Raw genomic sequence first — 20,397 nt, forward strand, 5'->3', positions numbered from 1 at the left:
AACTTTACCTCTAACTTTATATGAAGATTCATGTTTGAGCAGTTCAAAGTTAATGCTGTCCTTCCGTGCCTAAGACTGAATTATTTGAGGCTCTGCAGTGTGTCCTAGCTACTACTTTATTTATGAATGAGACTTAGAACAGGACAGACTTTGCATTGTAGCATTAATTTCCAGCTTTTTAGTTTTTTACTGAAAAATATTTAATATTTTCGTGATCTTGCGCTGCAGAGGAAAGCTGGATTTCCAGGAGAACACCTATGCTGTCCAGTATGACAACAACCACCCAAGCTCAGGGAGCGAGAACTGAATGCCTCAGTGAAAAGCCTGTGTACCAACCACTGCACTAGACAGACAGCCTATTAAGTTTCGTTTTACACCCTCAAATACTCATGTAGATTTTCTATACACAAGGAATCAACTGAAAAGGGCAATTAAAATACACATCATGAAAAGTTAAGGACCTTGTATTCTGCAGTTCCTTATTTGTCATGTATCATTAGATGAAATTTGATTGAATTCTTTAAGACTGAACAAGAAAATTAAACAAAGCATGCACTTATCCTGTCACTCTTCAATAAACAAGTATTGTCTCTGTTTTTTACACTTCCCCACATTCTCATGTATTTTCATGTGAAGTTAAGCTCTGCAAAAGGAGTCTTGTAAATGGACGGATGGACTGATTATGGGATAATTATATAAAGCCATATCAGGAAAATTGATGACCCCTGGTGGCTTTGTTGCAATTATTCTTTATCATTTTTGGACTTAAGTAGAGGGTTACATTTCTAAGAAAACTTGTCAGCTATCTGTTTCAGACAAGATTTTGAAAGTTTTCTTGATTTTTAAAATGTAATCACATTGAAATGAATTAATCAAGTGAAGCATGTACCCAAGAACATACCTGCCAAGTTTGGACAAAATGAATCAAACGGATTCATTGCAGCGAAGTTATTTGAAGGAAAATGTTGATGCATGACAACTTTTCGCACAAGATTTTTATATAAAAGGTCTTGGGTTTATAAAATGGCATTTACAAGGATTCATCCAGCTAAAGTAATTTCATTTTTATAAAAAAAAATTCTGAATTAAACAAAAGTTAATATATTATATTTAATTCAAATGCTATATTTGTTCAGATGATATTTTTAATCCCAATAGTTATAAAATATGGGAAATATGTGAACAACTATCTTTAAAGTGTTAACAGAGATACTTGTACATAACATTAAGTGACAATGCTAATGATCCTAATAATTCCTGTAAAGACCAAATGTACTTGACAGTATGTTAAATTACTTGCCCTTCGATATGTGCCAACAAAACTGTGGATGTCCTTCTGTGGAGCTTCTGCATAAACCTCTGCCTGGATGTCCAGCAGGTCCTGAAAGTATACAGTGGATGGTATGCAGACCAGTACTGGATTTAAAATGCACTCTTGCCCACAACTAGGCAAGAAGCATCTCAAAAGCAGAGGAAACAATAGATTGAAAACAGTTTATGACAGCATAGAACAGGGCTAAAGTGAACCTTAGGTTTAGACAATGACAGCATAGAACAGGGCTAAAGTGAACCTTAGATTTAGACAATTAAGGCGTAAAACAGGGGTAAAGTGAACCTTAGATTTAGACAATTAGGGCGTAGAACGGGGCTAAAGTGAACCTTTGATTTAAGACATTTAGAGCGTAGAACAGGGCTTAAGAGAACCTTAGCTTTAGACAATTAGAGCGTAGAACAGGGCTAAAGAGAACCTCAGCTTTAGACAATTAGGTTGTATAGCAGGGCTAAAGTGAACCTTAGATTAAGACAAGTAGGTTGTATAGCAGGGCTAAAGTGAACCTTATATTCAGACAATTAGAGCATAGAAAAAGGGCTAAAGTGAACCTTAGCTTTAGTCCATTAGTCCATTTAGTCCACTTTAAAAATGTGGTTCTAAAAAGAATATCAGTTTAGACAAATAGAGCGTAGAACAGGGCTAAAGTTAACCTTAGATCTAGACATTTAGAGCATAGAAAAAAGGCTAAAGTGAACCCTAGTTTTAGTCCATTAGGGCATAAACAGGGCTAAAGTGAACCTTAAATTTAGACAATTAGAGCGCAGAACAGGGCTTAAGAGAACCTTAGCTTTAGACAATTATGTTGTATAGCAGGGCTGAAGTGAACCTTAGATTAAAACAATTAGAGAAAAGAACAGGGCTAAAGTGAACCTTAGATTTAGACAATTAGAGCATAGAAAAAGGGCTAAAGTGAACCTTAACTTTAGTCCATTAGTCCATTTAGTCCACTTTAAAAATGTGGTTCTAAAGTGAACATCAGTTTAGACAAATAGAGCGTAGAACAGGGCTAAAGTTAACATTGGCTTTAGACAATTAAAGCGTAGAACAAGGCTTAAGTGAACCTTAGCTTTAGATATTTAGAGCAAAGAACAGGGCTAAAGTGAAGCTTAGCTTTAGACATTTAGAGCATAGAACAGGGCTAAAGTGAACCTTAGCTTTAGACATTTAAAGCAAAGAACAGGGCTAAAGTGAACCTTAGCTTGAGACATTTAGAGCATAGAACTGGGCTAAAGTGAACCTTTGATCTAGACATTTAGAGCATAGAACAGGGCTTAAAGAACCTTAGCTTTAGACAATTATGTTGTATAGCAGGGCTGAAGTGAACCTTAGATTTAGACAATTAGAGCATAGAAAACGACTACAGTGAACCTTAGCTTTAGACATTTAGAGCATAGAACAGGGCTACAGTGAACCTTAGCTTTAGACAATTAAAGCGTTGAATAGGGCTCAAGGAGAGCTTAGCTACAGAAAGTGTTTTTTCCGATTTTGGGAAGGGGGCGATAGCCTTTTTGATTGCAAGCAATTTTACCGATTTGAATATTGGTGTACTTGTTTGCTTACAAAATTGACAAAAAATAAATAATGGCAGACAACGAAAGCATAGAACTAAGCTACAAGGGAGCTCACAGCGTTAGACAGGAGACTTTGTGAGTCGTGGACTGCCAGTCGCAGCTTCCAGTCTGTCTCCCCGTCCAACTGGTCGGTACGTATGAAGCAGGACCCAGTCTTCTCTGTTGTACGGAGCAGCACCATGTCAGCAGGAACTCTCTGGTCCTGGAACACATGCATGATGTCTTATTAGTTTAGTTTAAACCTATAATTTAAGCCCAAATGCATCGAAAGCCTAAGGCTTTTTGTAACACTCTCAAGTCTGTTTCATCTTTAGAACCATTACTTGGTATCTTTGGGGGAAATCTACAGAACGCTCCAACATGGTGATTGAACCTCCTGGTTCCTAGGCGGCCATTTTATGCCAAGGCTACCTCGTATGGCTTGTTAGAAAATATACCTTCATCACATATCTCATGCTTCATAATTTCCTAAAAACTAAAGGAGCTTAGGTAAATAATAAAGTTGCTTCAAACATAATTAAATATTAAGTACATATATATGTGTGTATATTTGACAAAGAAACAACAACAACACAGTGGTGTTACCTTCTCCACTATGACCAGGTCCCCCACTTTGATGCTGGAGCTGGGAACTCTCACCACGCCGCTGTTGGTCAGCATCTTGAACTGCTGAGAGTTTGCCTCCTTGTCCCGTCTGTACCGCCGGAAATCATCGACTGCCTCGCGGCACATTGTCACAAACAACACAAACCCCTACAAGGATACCTTCAGTTTAATATACATGTTAAATGTTGTATACATGTATATGTTAAGTATAAATAATTACTTACAGCAGTAAAATTCTTGTATATACATCTAAGGAATACATTAGCCTGGAACAAGAGAAAAATGGAACTTAACATTTCATATGCACACAGTTCTAATAACAGGCAGATAGTTAGAATATTCTTCACAAATTTCATGCATAATTATATCTGTATCAAAAGATAAAGTATATGGAACTATTTTTTTCATATGCATTATGATTTCATAAGACAGTATTGCTGTACATTAATTAATAAAAGGAAAGATCATATTTTATAATTGTTGCTGATAAACTTTTTTTCTATTCATTAATTCAGATAATGAAGTTTTGCCCTTAAATTATTAAAAACCAGCATTTAAACATCACGGCTTATGAAAATGTATCCCTAAAATGCCAAAAGTGTAATTTTTCCCTGAAGGGTCTGTTCCTCATGAGAAACAAAATAAGGAACCTGTGATGGAATAGGAAATTGAACAATAATAAATACAGGAAACTTACCAAAGGGCCCCAGTAGGTATAGAGGTGGCCAATTCTGATTTCCTTAATAAACTGTGATGATGACATTATGAGGAAGTAAAGATTCAAGAAAAACCTGAACTGATCAAACAGCACCTGAAACATAGAGAAAGGTCAGATGGGGTGGTCAAAATGTTTTTTTAGCCTTATTCTGGGAAAACAGGGCTTAATGCGTGAGCATTAAGTGTTCAGGGGTTTTTATCTGATTTTGGGGAAAGGGCCTGGCCTTTTTTGAGGGGAAAAAAATCGCGCAAAAGTCGAATTTTGGGGAAAAAAAATGTGCAAAAAGCTGGATTTTGGGAAAATAAGCAAAGTCTAAAATAATCAATTTAACATATTCTACTGTTTTTAAAACAAATTCAAGGCAACAGATAATTTAATTATGCAAGATTTTTCTAGTTTCTACAGTAAATCAGGTTAACTTATATATTTAAAGAAAAAAAAAAATAAAAAAAAAATTATATTTTTTTTTTAGGGGAAAATGAAATCTAGGGGAAAATTTACCAGCTGAGGGGAAAAAAAATCCGAGGGGAAAGGGCCGATTTTCGGCGGGTCCCAAAGAAGGAAAAAAAAACCTGGTGTTGACCCAGATTAGCATGTTCTGTTCGCATATGCTTATCAAGGACAACACTATCTACTTTAATGGTATTTTTTTGTTTAAAATCTTTTTAATGAATCACAGGCTTATTAGGAACGCCATTTTCAGCTTTTAATACATTTTTAAAGTATTTTGCATTTAATGGAAGTCTTTTCTATAAAGAATGTCCAGTTTAGGCCCTAAGTGTCATCACAAATAAGCCTGTGTGGACAGCGCATACTAATCTGGGACAACACTTAACACACACACATTAAGACCTGTTTTCCAACAGCAAGGCTAATTTACAGAAAATGTATAATATTTCAACAAAGTAATTTTTACTTGATAATACCAATATTCCTGATCCACTGCATATCCTTTCATAAACTTGATTGTACTCTGCATAGTACTCCTCTGAAGTTTCTTGTTTTTGTATTTTAAACCTCTTCAATTAAATTTTAAAAAATCACCTTCAGCATCAAACATAACTTAAACAAGATTGTGGCCCTCTGTCGCTCCCCTGAAAGTTAGGTCTGAAAGTGTCATCATGGAATTAGAATTAGGTTAGAATCAAACAAGAGATGTTTGTCAAACATGCATGCCACTTCCCCCAATCCAGTTTTTTTTAATTCATAAAGAGGTGACCAATATCTTAGAAGAGGGCATCATTATCCGCCTTCTTCAACAACAAAAACACAAATTTAAATTCATGTAAGATGCAATTCTTTTATCAGATACTAGTAATAAGGAAATATTTTCCAAAAAAATACTAAAACTTTATGCCTGTCAACAACATGTCAACCCCATCATCAGTAATGCTTGTAATAACTAATTAGGCTGAACCAAGCATATGTTTAACCTCTCACCTTGGGTTTGATCTAAACCTTTGCCCAAGAGGTAACACACCTCCTCCAAATGGTGAACAATTATGGTAAACTATTTTAGAACTGCGTGGTAAATTATGAAGTTACAGCCTACACATGCTCCTAAATGGCCAACTTTAACTTTGTTGGCCTTGACCTTTGATGTAGGAAGACATTTTTGTGTAGCCATTTTACAAAAAAAGGAGTCTGGTCAAACAGGGATTTTTTTAATCCATTAAAATAGCAAATTTAGGAATTTTGTATCCACAAAATGGACCAAATTGAGATTTTTTAATATTGAGAAATATTAACTGATCAGGTCTTTTCCAGGCCATTTTGGGAAAAAATCATAAAAGTTATAGTTATCAACTTTGTAAGATGTTTATTAAATAAAATTGAGAGATATTCATTAGACACTCATTTCTAAAAAATATGTATGTATATATATAAAAAAAAAAAAAATTTTGTTTGGATATTGGGAAAAATACAATGAATTTTGATTTGGGATCCAGTCTGTTTGCTTTGGGATCAGGTCTGTTCTACAGCCTTTTTTACAAAACAGAAAAAACCTGGAAGACATATTTTACACACACAACATCATCTACCCTATGGCGGAAATTTCTTGCAAGTTGTTTTAAAATTGCATGAATAATGACAAAATTACAGTCCGGTCAAGACAGGTGTCATATGAGACACATTGGCTCCTAATGATGAACATTAAATAGTCAATAATTTTAAAATTGTGTGATGAATGAAAATGTCCAGAAAAGCTGTTTTAAATTGGATGTTTTACCTCTAAGTGTTACCTTCATCTTAAATATAGAGCGACGGTTGTTTAATTTCATGTGACTGACATGATGTCTTGTGATGGTTTATGTATTTGTGCTACGTAAATTTACAATTACAAAGTTGTACAAGCACAGATCAACACACTCACACATGCATGCACACAGGCATGCACATACAATCAACCATTCTGACTGCTATATCCAGCTTTCTGCAAGCAGGCTCAACAAAAATAAACAAAGATGTTACATTTAACCCTTTACCACTTAGATACGTATTTTCAACTAAAGACCTTTCTTACTAAATTCAAGTTTTAAAGGCTTTATTTCAAACCCTTAGTTACTGATGAGCAGCAAACATCATTAAACCTGAACAGACTGAGAGTGACTCGCGGGCTGTTCTGGTTTTATGCTAGTTGCAAAAGCCATTTTTCCTTTGCTTCTTATGGGGGAAAGGGTGAATATGCAAGTGTATTTTATTTCACTTATAAACAAGGGACAAAATTGTCACAAAACCAGGTTTTCAATTTGAAAAAAAAAGTCTGATAAAGGGAGACGACTGAAAATGTGCATTGTTACTGATTGTTCATAGTAACCGCCCCCTGTTTCAAAATCAATCTATTTTTAGTCATGGTGACCTTGACCTTGGAGATATTGACGTAATTCTTTCAAGCGACACACCGTCCAATGATGGTGAACAAATGTGCCAAATGATTTTAAAATCTCAAAATGAATGACATAGTTATGGCCCGGACAAGCTCATTTATGGCCATTTTTTACCTTTGAACTCAAAGTGTGACCTTGACCTTGGAGATATTGACGTAATTCTTTTGCTTGACACACCGTCTAATGATGGTGAACAAATGTGCCAAATCATTTTAAAATCTCACGCTAAACGACAAAGTTATGGCCCGGACAAGGTTGTTCCGCCCGCCCGCGCGCCCGCCGACATTTGCCAATCTAATAACCAGTTTTTTCCTTCGGAAAACCTGATTAACAAGAGATTGCCAAGCAATATTGTCCCCTACCGGTGAAACTCCACCATTGGTAGTAAATTGTTTTTACTTTTTTAAATATTTGTTGCCATAGCAACCAGAATTCTTGACGTAGGAACGAAATGAAATGATGTGTATACTCTCCATATTGCCATCTATCCATGTTTTAAGTTTCATGAAAAAATATGAAGAACTTTTAAAGTTATCGCAGGATCCAGAAAAGTGTGACAGACTAACAGACTGACTGACACACGGAGCGCAAACCATAAGTCCCCTCCGGTTTCATCGGTAGGGGACAATAAAACTGCCCTGCCACTTAAAAAAATATTATTACTCTTAATAAAACAAGACTATTGCCAAGCAATATATGTCCCCTACTGGCTCCACCATTGTCAGAAATCCCACCATTGTCAGTTTTTTTATTTTTTAAAATATTTGTTGCCATAGTAACCAGAATTTTTGACATAGGAACAAAATGAAATAACGTGCATGATGTCCATATTGCCATCTATCCATGTTTCAAGTTATGGCAGGATCCAGAAAACCACCATTTTCAGCAGTATTTCTTGTCTATTTGTTGCCATAGCAACCAGAATTTTTGACGTAGGAACAAAATGAAATGACGTGCATAATGTCTGTATTGCCATCTATTCATGTTTTAAGTTTCATGGAAAAATATTAAGAACTTTTCACGAAGGTATTATGGTGTACTTTGAGTTGATATGCAAAACACGAGGTTTCAGGTTCGATCCTTTATTTCAAATGAGCGTCAACAACAACACAAATATATATGACGTCAAATAATAATAATAATAACGTGCTAATTCGCGGCAATTGTTAATACACGTTACGTGTAACATTTCATATAATATTCACGACAGAACTTTTAAAGTTATCCCAGGATCCAGAAAAGTGTGACGGACAGACAGACGGAGCACAAACCATAAGTCCCCTCCGGTGAAACCGGTAGGGGACAATAAAATATTGATATCACACTGAAGACAACATATTCCCTTTACAAGCTCAGTATTTATGTATGCAGATCACTTTACCCAAGCTTTACCTTTGGCAGGAATGTTATCACACTGTACTTCTGATTGCGCACTACATTTTTTGGATATTTCTCTTCACTCAGTCTGGTCAACCCAATAGGCACAGTCCGGGGCTTGTATTCCTTCTTTTTGCAACAGCACCTGACACAACTGAAAAAAATGTAATAAAGATCATCATAACAAAACATTACTAGTTAATGGTCCCATTGATGAAGCAAACTTCCATAGTTGTCAAACTACAAATATACAATAATTTAAGTAACACAAATATATCCATATAACAAGTGGAAATTAGAATCATCCCTTTGACCTCAATTGTAAAATGTATAGTATAAAACGTCCAATATTTTGACAAATATTTTGACAATATCAAAGTCAAGTTATTAAACTCAACATATTATTTCAATAAAATGTACATTATAACTGTTCCCTTCATTTGACTGGAATCCCTTGAGAAATTCATTAGCTAATGAAAAAGTTCTACAATCCAAAATGTTATATTTCTTAGTGTAAAACTCCGATAGTATTGACAAATTTTGAACTACTCGTATCAAATCTGACCTATACTGGTTTTAAGTGTTTTAAGTTTGATTGAAATTTCTCAAGCCAATGCTTGTAAACAATCATCCAGAACAACATTAACCTCAGTCGACACCGATGGAGATGGTAAGGAAAATATAATTGCTTGCTTTTTATTTGAAAAAATGTCAGCACAGGGGTTTTCAGCCTTATATAACAGGGGCCTATTAAAGGCCCCTTCCCAATTGAAAATTTCTTTAAAATCATGCAGTTTTCCCAAAAATCCTAACTTACACCAGCTTTTTCATTTCCCAAAGCAGTAATTTTTGCGAGAATTCTTCCCAAAATGAGCAATTTCTTCCCAAAATCCATAGGCTAGGGCCTCTTCCCAATGAAGGGAGGAAAACCCCTGCAGCAAGAAATTGATAAATCTGAAGTAATTAATTATAACAAAAATGATTATGAATGTTTAAAAAACTAAAAATATATGTGAGTAACTTACCACTGACAACATGATGAAAATATAGATGAGCACCAATACTCCAGCCTTGATTGACCAATGGGCCGTTGTCGTCTGGGTTTAACAAGAGATTCATTCTCACCCATAATATATACTTCATCTGAGCTTATCATTAGGGGAATTTCATCTAGGGAGTCATCTTCTGATGAACTGAAATAGCAGAGCATAAATAAAAATATATGTTGAAGTTCATGGACCATAAAAGACCATTGGTTGCAACAACAAAAAACTACACTAACAAACCAATTTTAGTCAAAACGCCACAATTTATCCCCATCCAAAGTGACCCCGACCAACTCCAAAAATGGTGAATAAAAAACAATGGCAGGGCATAAATCAAACATATAATGAAGGTTAATGGGACATTAAAGGGACTTGTTCACAAAATGCCAATAAAAAACAGTAAAAAAATGATATTATATTAATAGTGTTTATAAAGTAACAAGTCAATAAAAAATGGAGTCCCAATCATTTGTTGGAGTCAGTCATTCATGATTGCATTGCAAAATCGCAAAGACTTTGTTTCACTACTCCAATAAATTACTTTGCAGATTCAATATATATATATATATAATATCACAGATTTAATTCTTCGTAAATACATATGCCATTAATTTGATTCCAACAATACAAATAAACCAGCATAAGACTATGAGTCATTTTTAAACAAGTGGGTGGAGAATATGAAAACAATAGTAAGTATCGATGATTGCTTGCTTATTTATCGATCGTTTTATATTATTTAATATGAGTTTGTATAACTATAATTTAAGATAACTGCCATACTGAGATTTTTGTGAGACACGTCGGTATCCGCTTTTGGGACTAAAAAAACTTCGAGCTGGCATCGATTTTCTGATTTTCTTCCTCCATTGATAGGGTCGCTTAGTAAATAAAAATTTAAACAAATAAAAGTGCATTAAAACCTGTATAAAACTAACAAAAACATATTTATAAATGTAAATATAGTCTAATAATGCTATTTTGTAACACATAATCATTTAAAATTCATCTTTATAAAATAATTATAACAACGATATAAGCAAAAATTAACGGAAGTACAGGTGCTTTGCATGACAACGGGACTCAATATAATTTGACACTAGTAAAAAATACGGGCTGCTTTTCAGTTATAGCTGACATGGCGTAGAGATGAGAAGTCAAGAACATGAGGTATATACAATATGAAAAGCTGAACTATTTACATAAAATGACAACCATAGTTGATAAAAACATAATGACATATTCCACTGGAATTTTCCAGGACTCTTTCAGTCTTTATTATCGTGACTGGCTTTTCCTCCTTTGTTTGTTAGAGGAAAGAAAGAGACCCTTTTGATTGTGAAGGCACTGTGATTGTTTTCCTTAGTTAACTTGATTATTTCAAAATTGTTGACCCGTCAAATTACGATGTTCAAACTTTTTGTCTCGGATTAAGAAAATAAAAGTACACTACAGTCAGTCTAGCTAAAGAAACTTCAGTGTACAGTTTATATAGTATTGACATACCTGTACGCTGAAGCCAACCCCGTATCGAAAGTCAACTAGAGTTGTAACATATTTATGTCGCGCTATAAATCAAAGAATTCTCATTTTCTTGGATGCATTTCTACATATATTGGTAAATGAATATAAATTACTGCATCAAGGAATATTTTAAGGTTCAAATGTTTCAAATGCATCTCATCAGTCTGAAATTCACAATTTTAACGCCATTGTCGCTTTGTCACGTGACGAGTTTTCATTTGGATACTTTCGGATCGACCTTGACATTTTATGCTGAATTTGTAAACATTACATGTACTTTTGTTTTCTGAAATCTATTATTTGTGATTAACAACATACGTCTGGTGGATTATAAAACGGATTTCAGTGTGAATCAGGTAGTTTTGAATAATATTTACTTTGAGTTTGTATTTATGCTACAATTTATTAATAAAACAAGCCAGAATAATCTAAAATACCGGGAAATGTTATTCTGAATTTGAAAACACTTGAGCACATGGTATGTTACTAAAAATAGAAATACCCTCATATGACCGTGAAATCTCGGGAGATTCGCATTTCAAGAAAGTCTGTCACATCACTGTTTTTCTCGATATGTAAGAGCAGAATAGATAAATTTTAAATGTTTAAGATAGTATTTTGTGAAAGAATATATCAGTTAAATGTGAAAAATGTCAATCTTTCCGATCAAATGGTTGATTTGGGCCAATAACTGTCAACTTTTCGGGATTTTCTGGTTGACTTTCCTAATGGGGTTGGTCCATAACTATAAAGTAGCGCCAGTCAAAAATCATTAAAAGGGACATTTTAAGTTATGGTAGCCAGAACTACAGTCAGTCAACTAGTTCAGAATAACGTGGCAAAAAACTTTTATTCTTTTGACCACAATAATTTCTTTTGGAATTTAGTGTCAATGTGAGAAGATGTAAACATAAAGGGTAATATTTATTTTGTATGATAACGGGTTAGGCCAGACAGCATATGCAGTTTTTTGTCAAAAATAGCCAATTAAAGTTCACCCTACAGAAAATTATTAAAAATCATTCAACATACAGAATTAGTATTTCAAAACATTGGCATGGTATTTGTTTTCAATCAGCAAAAAGTTAATTAAAAAATAATAAAGCCTTCTATATCCATATGCACATGTGAAAACATAACTTATTCAATCAGTTCCGGTTAACGTTTTGCTGCATTTATCCCCCCTGTAAACATAATATAAAAGCTTTCTTGCCAAAACTTTGTTAATTTATTCCTTTACCTAATGTATACCATAGACACTTATCATTTTGTTTTTATTGGGGCATTATGGAAAATAAAATACAAATTAATCGGAACTGCTGATTATCCGGAACTGGTTGACAAACTGTATATATATCAGGGAACCCAAAACATACCACTGATACGATATACTTGTACTGAAAATACAGCTTTCTATTAATAATCATCATTTGATATTGATACAATTTCTAATAAAGCGATACAAACAATAAACAATTTAATAATTGGGACTTAATCTGTTGTTTTCATCAAATTTGGGGTTGATTTGACTACAAGTATCCTCCCATAACTCCCGTATCGAGTGGTTAAGGAAACAAAAGAATTCTGATTCAATGCAAACAAATGCCACAGTAAACGATTTACCTTTAAAGATTTGTTTAATTCCCATTATATCCGTGCCAAAATTGTTTATTGACAGCGTGTTTAACCATATGCAGCCGATAGTTTCATACACACCCACAAATTACATCCACTATGTGTGGTTTACCTGGTATCGAGACGTCATATCCAAAAAGCAAGAGTACTTGATTGCAATAGGCATTAGGCAAACAAAACTTCTTAATTTTGATTCACTTAACACATTTATACAAACTGAAACAGTTATTGAAATTTTGTATTACTTCTATATACTTCTTTTGAGCAACATTGACACGTAAAGTGCTAAAGAATCGCAAAAACACAAACGTTAGCAATTTGTTCCAATTCAATTTTGGCATTATGTTACTATTAAAAGATTTGATAAAATAAGCATCCAGTCGGGAGGGGGTACACCCACTGAACATTTGTATGATCGTCATGTCACCTATTTTTGTGATGTGTGCGCACCGATTGTTCCATGCAACATTTTCTGAGAATTGGAAAAAAGTCAAAGAATGTTCTTTAAACTAAATCAAATTCATGAGAAAGTGTTGTGTTTAAACTATCGCAGTTGTCTGTGGAAGTTTAATTAAGAGGACCGGGAAAAAATGAATGGAATAGGGATACATTTGGATTATTTAAGTTGAAGTAAGATTTTGAAATGCAATTATACTTGTCTGTTCCTCATTTTAGTTGTGTGTGTATTTATTTTCAAGCGTAGTAATGTTAGTGAAACAAAATACTCGGAGTGCATGCCTGTCATGTCATCATGTCTTTATGTAAACAAAGTGATTAAAATTAGCCTTTTAAAAGGGCATCGTACAATATATGTAAACACTTATATCAAGTATAAGATAACTGTTAATATGTAGCACTTTGGATGAGCCAGTGGTAAAGCCTTTTAATGTATAACCAACTACCGTAGTTCAAGCCCGCGTGGACAAACTTTAATTTTTTTTTTTTTATATTATTATTATAATTGAGCTTAAAACCTAGCAATTCAAGGCATTAACTGACACACTAATAAAATGTCAGTAAGCTTTGAAATAGTCCTTGTAATACTGATCTGATAAAAGGACATATTTCAAATTTAACCAGTTTCTTCACAATAAAAAAAATCAGACAAATCAAAATCAAACCATAACAGAGCCATCAGCCTTGCTCCAAAACAACATTTGTGAGTATTTCTTTTTATGTTAAATGTGAAAAATACACTATAGAGTATTCAATTTTGAAAAATATTTTATAATAAAAAATAAAATTTATAGAAGATGGCTAGTGAATTGTAATATTAATTTTGTTGTTCAATGATTCATAACTCATGCAATCATAAAACCATTGATGAAATTCATATTTCATATGCACGATTTAAACCTGTGAAAAGGTATTTCTTCAATTGTATTCTTGTTTTTATGCCCCCTTTTGAAGAAAAGGGGGCATGTAGTGAGCAGACTGTCTGTCTGTCCGTCTGTCTGTCTGTCCGTCTTGCCATCACACTTTGCGTTTAGGTTTCGAAAAATGCTCATAACTTTTATGTCCCATGAGATATAACCTTCATATTTGGTATACATGTGTATATAGACAAGGCCTTTTCATACGCACACAAATTTTGACCCCTGTGACCTTGACCTTGAACTTAGGGTCCGCGTTTAGGTTTCGAAATCTGCGTTTAGGTTTCGAAAAAAGCTCATAACTTCTATCAAGCGTTTATAGGGGGCATAAGTCATCCTATGGTGACAGCTCTTGTTTACTGGAGCTATTGAGTTTGAATGTTTACACTTTAATATCAATTTATAGCATTTAATGGCAAACTTAATTACATGCCAAAATGTTTGAGAAGGTGTCTTTAAAAATCGAATCACAAATATTCCCTTGGGCCTGAGGTGCTGCTCAATACACATCCATGCAGGGCTTTTTTTGGCTACATTTAGGAAAAGGGTATGGCCTTCAGTTTTGTAGGGAACTAGTCTTGACAAAATGAGAGCGGGAAATAAATTGTCAAAGATAAAATTGAGATATGAGGAAAAATGGTTGATTTTTTAAACTGAAAAAACAGTTACATTATTTATGTTTAATGTTCTCTGAAACTAGTGTATGCTGTGACAACATTTCAGATTTTCTTCTACTTTGCAATGAAGAATTAAGAATGTTTCGACCAATATCCGTATCATTCGAATATTTGCCTGTCATCTCAAAAGATGAGATTTGTGTTGTGAAAAGAATGAAGGTATTGACATGCATGATAATATTTGGTTTTCTAGACTGGAATATTATCATTCTAACGTAGCTACAGTTTACTAATTAACATTCATGTTGCATAACTAAAAAGCCCCAAGATAACGACAACAACAACAACTTCATTGTATGATGTCTGTGATAGTATCAGAGATACTGTTGATGGGTGTAATGAATGCAGGACAAACCATAGTGGTGTAAACGGTTTTAAACTTCTTTGGCATAAGAAATGAAATGAAAAATTGGTTAAGAATAAATTTTGATATCCTCTAAGCCAAGTTTTAGAAGTAGTAATTTTGAGTAACTCTTTCTGTTTTTCTGCTGGTCTATTGATCTATTGGTCTGTAGGTTTGTCCACATGTTATAAGTTTGTTGAGCAAACTTTGTGTACATGTTGAAAGCAATTTAATTATTTGAAATTTCAAATACGTTTTCAACATGAAGTTTTAAATCATTTGTAATGTAAGTTTGTGTTTATTGTTCACTACATAATGAAGTAATGCAACATAGTTAAATGTCTCTACAATATTTTTTAATATTCCTTTCTTGACTTGCTCAATTAGGCTATGGTATGTATGAAATTATATAATGAATTGCATATTACTTCTCAAGAGATATGAGCAAATATTTAGATATTTAACCATTTGTATGCGTTTCTGTATAAAGTATTTAATTATAAGGAGGTAAAAATTTGTGAACAAATTGGCACATACATCTATATATCTTTGACTTTTTAGCCGGATTTTTTTCGAAAAAATCTCGGCTTATAGATTGATGTTGTCGGGCGGGCGGGCGGGCGGGCGGGCGGGCGGGGTGGCGGGGTGGCGGGCGGGCGGCGTGCTCGAAAATGTTAAAGTTCTTATTTCATGGTATAACTTTGGTATGCTTGGACCTAGAGTCTTCAAACTTGACATGAAGGTTGGCCAGGATTAACAGATGACCACTGGTCATTTCAAGGTCATTCATTTGAAGGTCAAGGTCACTGTGACCTTCAATATAAAAAATGTTAAAGTTGTTATAACTTTGGTATGCTTGGACCTAGAGTCTTGAAACTTGACATGAAGGTTGGCCATAACTAGTTAGTAACCACTGGTCATTTCAAGGTCATTCATTTGAAGGTCAAGGTCACTGTGACCTTGAATGTAAAAATGTTAAAGTTCTTATTGCATGGTATAACTTTGGTATGCTTGGACCTAGAGTCTTCAAACTTGACATGAAGGTTGGCCAGGATTAACAGATGACCACTGGTCATTTCAAGGTCATTCATTTGAAGGTCAAGGTCACTGTGACCTTCAATATAAAAAATGTTAAAGTTGTTATAACTTTGGTATGCTTGGACCTAGAGTCTTGAAACTTGACATGAAGGTTGGCCATAACTAGTTAGTAACCACTGGTCATTTCAAGGTCATTCATTTGAAGGTCAAGGTCACTGTGACCTTGAATGTAAAAATGTTAAAGTTCTTATTTCATGGTATAACTTTGGTATGCTTGGACCTAGAGTCTTCAAACTTGACATGAAGGTTGGCCAGGATTAACAGATGACCACTGGTCATTTCAAGGTCATTCATTTGAAGGTGAAGGTCACTGTGACCTTCAATATAAAAATGTTAAAGTTGTTATAACTTTGGTATGCTTGGACCTAGAGTCTTGAAACTTGACATGAAGGTTGGCCAGAACTAGTAAGTAACCACTGGACATTTCAAGGTCATTCATTTGAAGGTCAAGGTCACTGTGACCTTGAATGTAAAAATGTTAAAGTTGTTATAACTTTGGTATGCTTGGACCTAGAGTCTTGAAACTTGACATGAAGGTTGGCCAGAACTAGTAAGTAACCACTGGACATTTCAAGGTCATTCATTTGAAGGTCAAGGTCACTGTGACCTTGAATGTAAAAATGTTAAAGTTCTTATTTCATGTTATAACTTTGGTATGCTTGTACCTAGAGTCTTCAAACTTGAAATAAAGATTGGCCAGTACTAGAAGATGACCACTGGTCATTTCAATGTCATTCATTTGAAGGTCAAGGTCACTGTGACCTTCAATGTTAAAATGTTAAAATTGTTATAACTTTGGTATGCTTGAACCTAAGTTTATTTTCTTACATTTGATAATGAAATTGATGGAAACTTCAAACAATATGTTACTAATTTGCTAATAAAAAAATTGAGATCAAACTTTCCTAATTGTCAATTCAAGTTCATATTTGTGACCTTAAATGTTATTGTTGTTCATGTATATGCATGCATTCAAAACATAACACAAGGTTTGCTCATGCCTTGAAAAGTACTTACATTTCATTTTGACCTTTGAACAATATTTCAGTAATTTAAGTATTGCATTGACAAAAACACGAAAGGTACTTTCCTGTCATTTAAATCAAAAATCCGGCTTCAATGCGGTCATCTCCGACCGCGGAACTCTTGTTATAGATTATAATTACTACATAGTATTTCATAAACAATTTATAATGTACAAAGTAGAATTGTTATTATTTTAAAGTCTACTTAAAATTTGGTATTCACTTAAATGCCTTTATAGAAGTTGTAGACACAGTATTATACACATTACGCAAACATAAAGAAAATAAGATGGAATGGGTCTACAAATTGAGGGTTACATCCCTTGAATATGTGTTAATCACACTTTGGATTGTAATAAACATTATTTTTTCTGTGAAATGGGCATATGTTGGATTTAAAATCTAAATAGAATTTGGTTATTTAGAAAATTTTATAGAATGAATATCCCAATTTAATGCAGGTCCTTTTTCTTAAAATGGTCAGAAAAAGCCCTGATGGTTCATCAGGGAAAAAATAAGTCTTATCAAAGTTCTAAGTTCTTTGTACATGCTTGATTCTTGATATACTGCGTCAAATTTGTTGAAGCTTTTTTATTTACAATCGATTCTATCAGCCACATTCTGGGACAATTGGCCTTAATGCATATAAGTCCATTGTCATCCCAAGTTAGCCTGTGCAATCAACACAGGCTAACCAGGGATGACCATGTGCATTTTTGTGATTTTTTTTTGTTTAAAGAGATTCTCTTCCAGTGTTGTCCATGATTTTCTTGTGCAGACTGCACAGGGTAATCTGGGAGGACACTTTAAGCACATGCATTAAGCCCCTTTTCTCAGAATGCAGCTCAGTAATAGTGTTATTTTTGTTGTTTTGAGCAATAAAATGCAGAAGCAAACACTCTCTAAGCGAAGGAAATCTGCAATTTATGAGGTGAGAGACGACATCATATTTAGATGTCAAAATTGAACCACTGATAATTATTGTTTTTACATCATATTGCATTGTAAAGGCGTGTGCATGGTGTGCATATAAATGGTGCATATTAATATTTGGCTCATTTTTATAGAGTTTCTGAATGTTGTCCCATTTTAATAATTACAAATATAATAAGTAGAAGTCTGCTGTACAGTACAGGCTTAAAATTTATATTTGTCAGTAGTAATTGAATTTTCTATTGTTGGAAAGGTTCTTGAAAAAACATACAAACATGTATTTTTAGCTCATCTGTTTTTTGAAAAAAAAAAATGAGCTATTGTCATCACCTTGGCGTCGGTGTTGGCGTTGGCGTCGGCGTCCGGTTAAGTTTTGCGTTTAGGTCCACTTTTCTCAGAAAGTATCAATGCTATTGCATTCAAACTTGGTACACTTACTTACTATCATGAGGGGACTGGGCAGGCAAAGTAAGATAACTCCGGCGTGCATTTTGACAGAATTATGTGCCCTTTTTATACTTAGAAAATTGAAAATTTTGGTTGAGTTTTGTGTTTAGGTCCATTTTATTCCTTAAGTATCAAAGCTATTGCTTTCATACTTGCAACACTTACTAACTATCATAAGGGGACTGTGCAGGCAAAGTCATGTAACTCTGACTGGCATTTTGACAGAATTATGTGCCCTTTTATACTTAGAAAATTGAAAATTGGTTAAGTTTTGTGTTTAGGTCCACTTTATTCCTACAGTATCAAAGCTATTGCTTTCATGCTTGCAACACTTATTAACTATCATAAGGGGACTGTGCAGGCAAAGTTATGTAACTCTGACTGGCATTTGGACGGAATTATGGGCCCTTTATACTTAGAGAATTTAAAATTTGGTTAAGTTTTGTGTTTTCGTCCACTTTACCCCTAAAGTATCATAGATATTGCTTTCATACTTGGAACACTCGTAAACTATCATAAGGGTACAGTAAAAGGACAAGTTGCATAACTCTGGTTGTCATATTTACCGAATTATGGCCCTTTTTTGACTTAGTAACTCTGAATATATGGTTAAATTTTGTGTTTGGATCCACTTTACTTCTAAAGTATCAAGGCTATTGCTTTCAAAGTTCAAATACTTTCATGCTATCATGAGGTTACTGTACCTGGCAAGTTGAATTTTACCTTGACCTTTGAATGACCTTGACTCTCAAGGTCAAATTATTAAATTTTGCTAAAATTGCCATAACTTCTTTATTTACGATTAGATTTGATTGAAACTTTGACAAAACTACTCTTACCTGACATACCACAATAGACTTTACCCAAACCATCCTTCATGCCCTCCCCCCTTCCCCCCCAGAATCCTCCCTCCCCCCTATTTTTTTTTTTTTTAAGATCATCTCACAAATGACCACCACACCACACCCTCACACTTTACCCCCACCCCACCCCACCCCCCCCAATTTTTTTTTGAAACGGTTAAAAAACACAAATATTTATTTTTATTATTTTATTTTTAAAATACCGTCCAACCATCGCATCCAAGAATCCCCTCCCCCCCACCCACCTCCACCCCACCCCGATTTTTTTTTTTTTTTATTTTTTGCATTTTTTTCCCGCATTTTTGAAAGATAATGTAATAAATGTCCACACACCCACACTATACACCCCTCTTCACTCCGACCCTCCCTCCTTTGTGATTGAAATTGAGAGTCCCTTCACCTTTAAAAATAAAATAGATGAGCGGTCTGCACCCGCAAGGCGGTGCTCTTGTTAAACTTTTATACAGCCCTTCTTTATATTTTTGGTGTTGTGTCATACTAAGCAGATTAATTGCTGCCTGTGATGGAACAGAACTGAAACAAAAGTAAACTGCTTGTTGTCTTCACAATGATTTTCCTTAAGTAAAGTCAGTAAATTAAAACAATACAGTTCTGTAGAATTTGTCATTAAAGCTATTCCCCTTAAGTTCTGTAAAAGTTGTCATTATAGCCATACATGGTAAGTTCTGGAGAAGTTGTCATTACAACCATACACCGTAAGTTCTTAAGAAATGGTCATAACAACCATACAGCATAAGTTCTGTAGAAGTTGTAATTACAGCCATATATCAAAAGTTCTGTAGAAGTTGTAATTACAACCATGCAACGTAAGTTCTGTAGAAGTTGTCATTACAGCCATACATCATAAGTTCTGTAGAAGTTGTAATTACAATCATACATCATAAGTTCTGTTGCAGTTGTCATTACAGCCATACATCAT

General features: G+C 34.3%; 2 protein-coding genes across 9 annotated transcripts in view; one reads left to right on the top strand and one right to left on the bottom strand.

Moving 5' to 3' along the window:
• The window catches only part of LOC127845628 (probable phospholipid-transporting ATPase IIB), a 52,431-nt gene extending 42,003 nt beyond the window's left edge, over positions 1-10,428 (bottom strand). For all 8 annotated transcript variants that reach the window (XR_008033289.1, XR_008033290.1, XR_008033295.1 and 5 more), the window contains exons 1-7: positions 10,323-10,428; positions 9,519-9,686; positions 8,509-8,647; positions 4,208-4,321; positions 3,490-3,657; positions 2,960-3,106; positions 1,301-1,381 (exon numbers count right to left, since the gene is read on the bottom strand). Coding sequence is in view for 1 of the 8 variants with exons in the window: in XM_052376637.1 (XP_052232597.1) it covers positions 1,301-1,381; positions 2,960-3,106; positions 3,490-3,657; positions 4,208-4,321; positions 8,509-8,647; positions 9,519-9,686; positions 10,323-10,384 (879 nt within the window). In the remaining 7 variants the exon portion in view is untranslated. The remainder of the gene's footprint in view (positions 1-1,300; positions 1,382-2,959; positions 3,107-3,489; positions 3,658-4,207; positions 4,322-8,508; positions 8,648-9,518; positions 9,687-10,322) is intronic.
• A 146-nt stretch (positions 10,429-10,574) lies between these two features.
• LOC127845632 (dynactin subunit 1-like) overlaps positions 10,575-20,397 on the top strand; it is a 38,818-nt gene continuing 28,995 nt past the window's right edge. The window contains exon 1 of the mRNA XM_052376649.1: positions 10,575-10,709. Coding sequence (XP_052232609.1) covers positions 10,689-10,709 — 21 coding nt within the window. The 5' untranslated portion in view covers positions 10,575-10,688. The remainder of the gene's footprint in view (positions 10,710-20,397) is intronic.

The sequence above is a fragment of the Dreissena polymorpha genome, chromosome 9, assembly GCF_020536995.1.
Source record: "Dreissena polymorpha isolate Duluth1 chromosome 9, UMN_Dpol_1.0, whole genome shotgun sequence".
Classification (NCBI taxonomy): Eukaryota; Metazoa; Mollusca; class Bivalvia; order Myida; family Dreissenidae; genus Dreissena; species Dreissena polymorpha.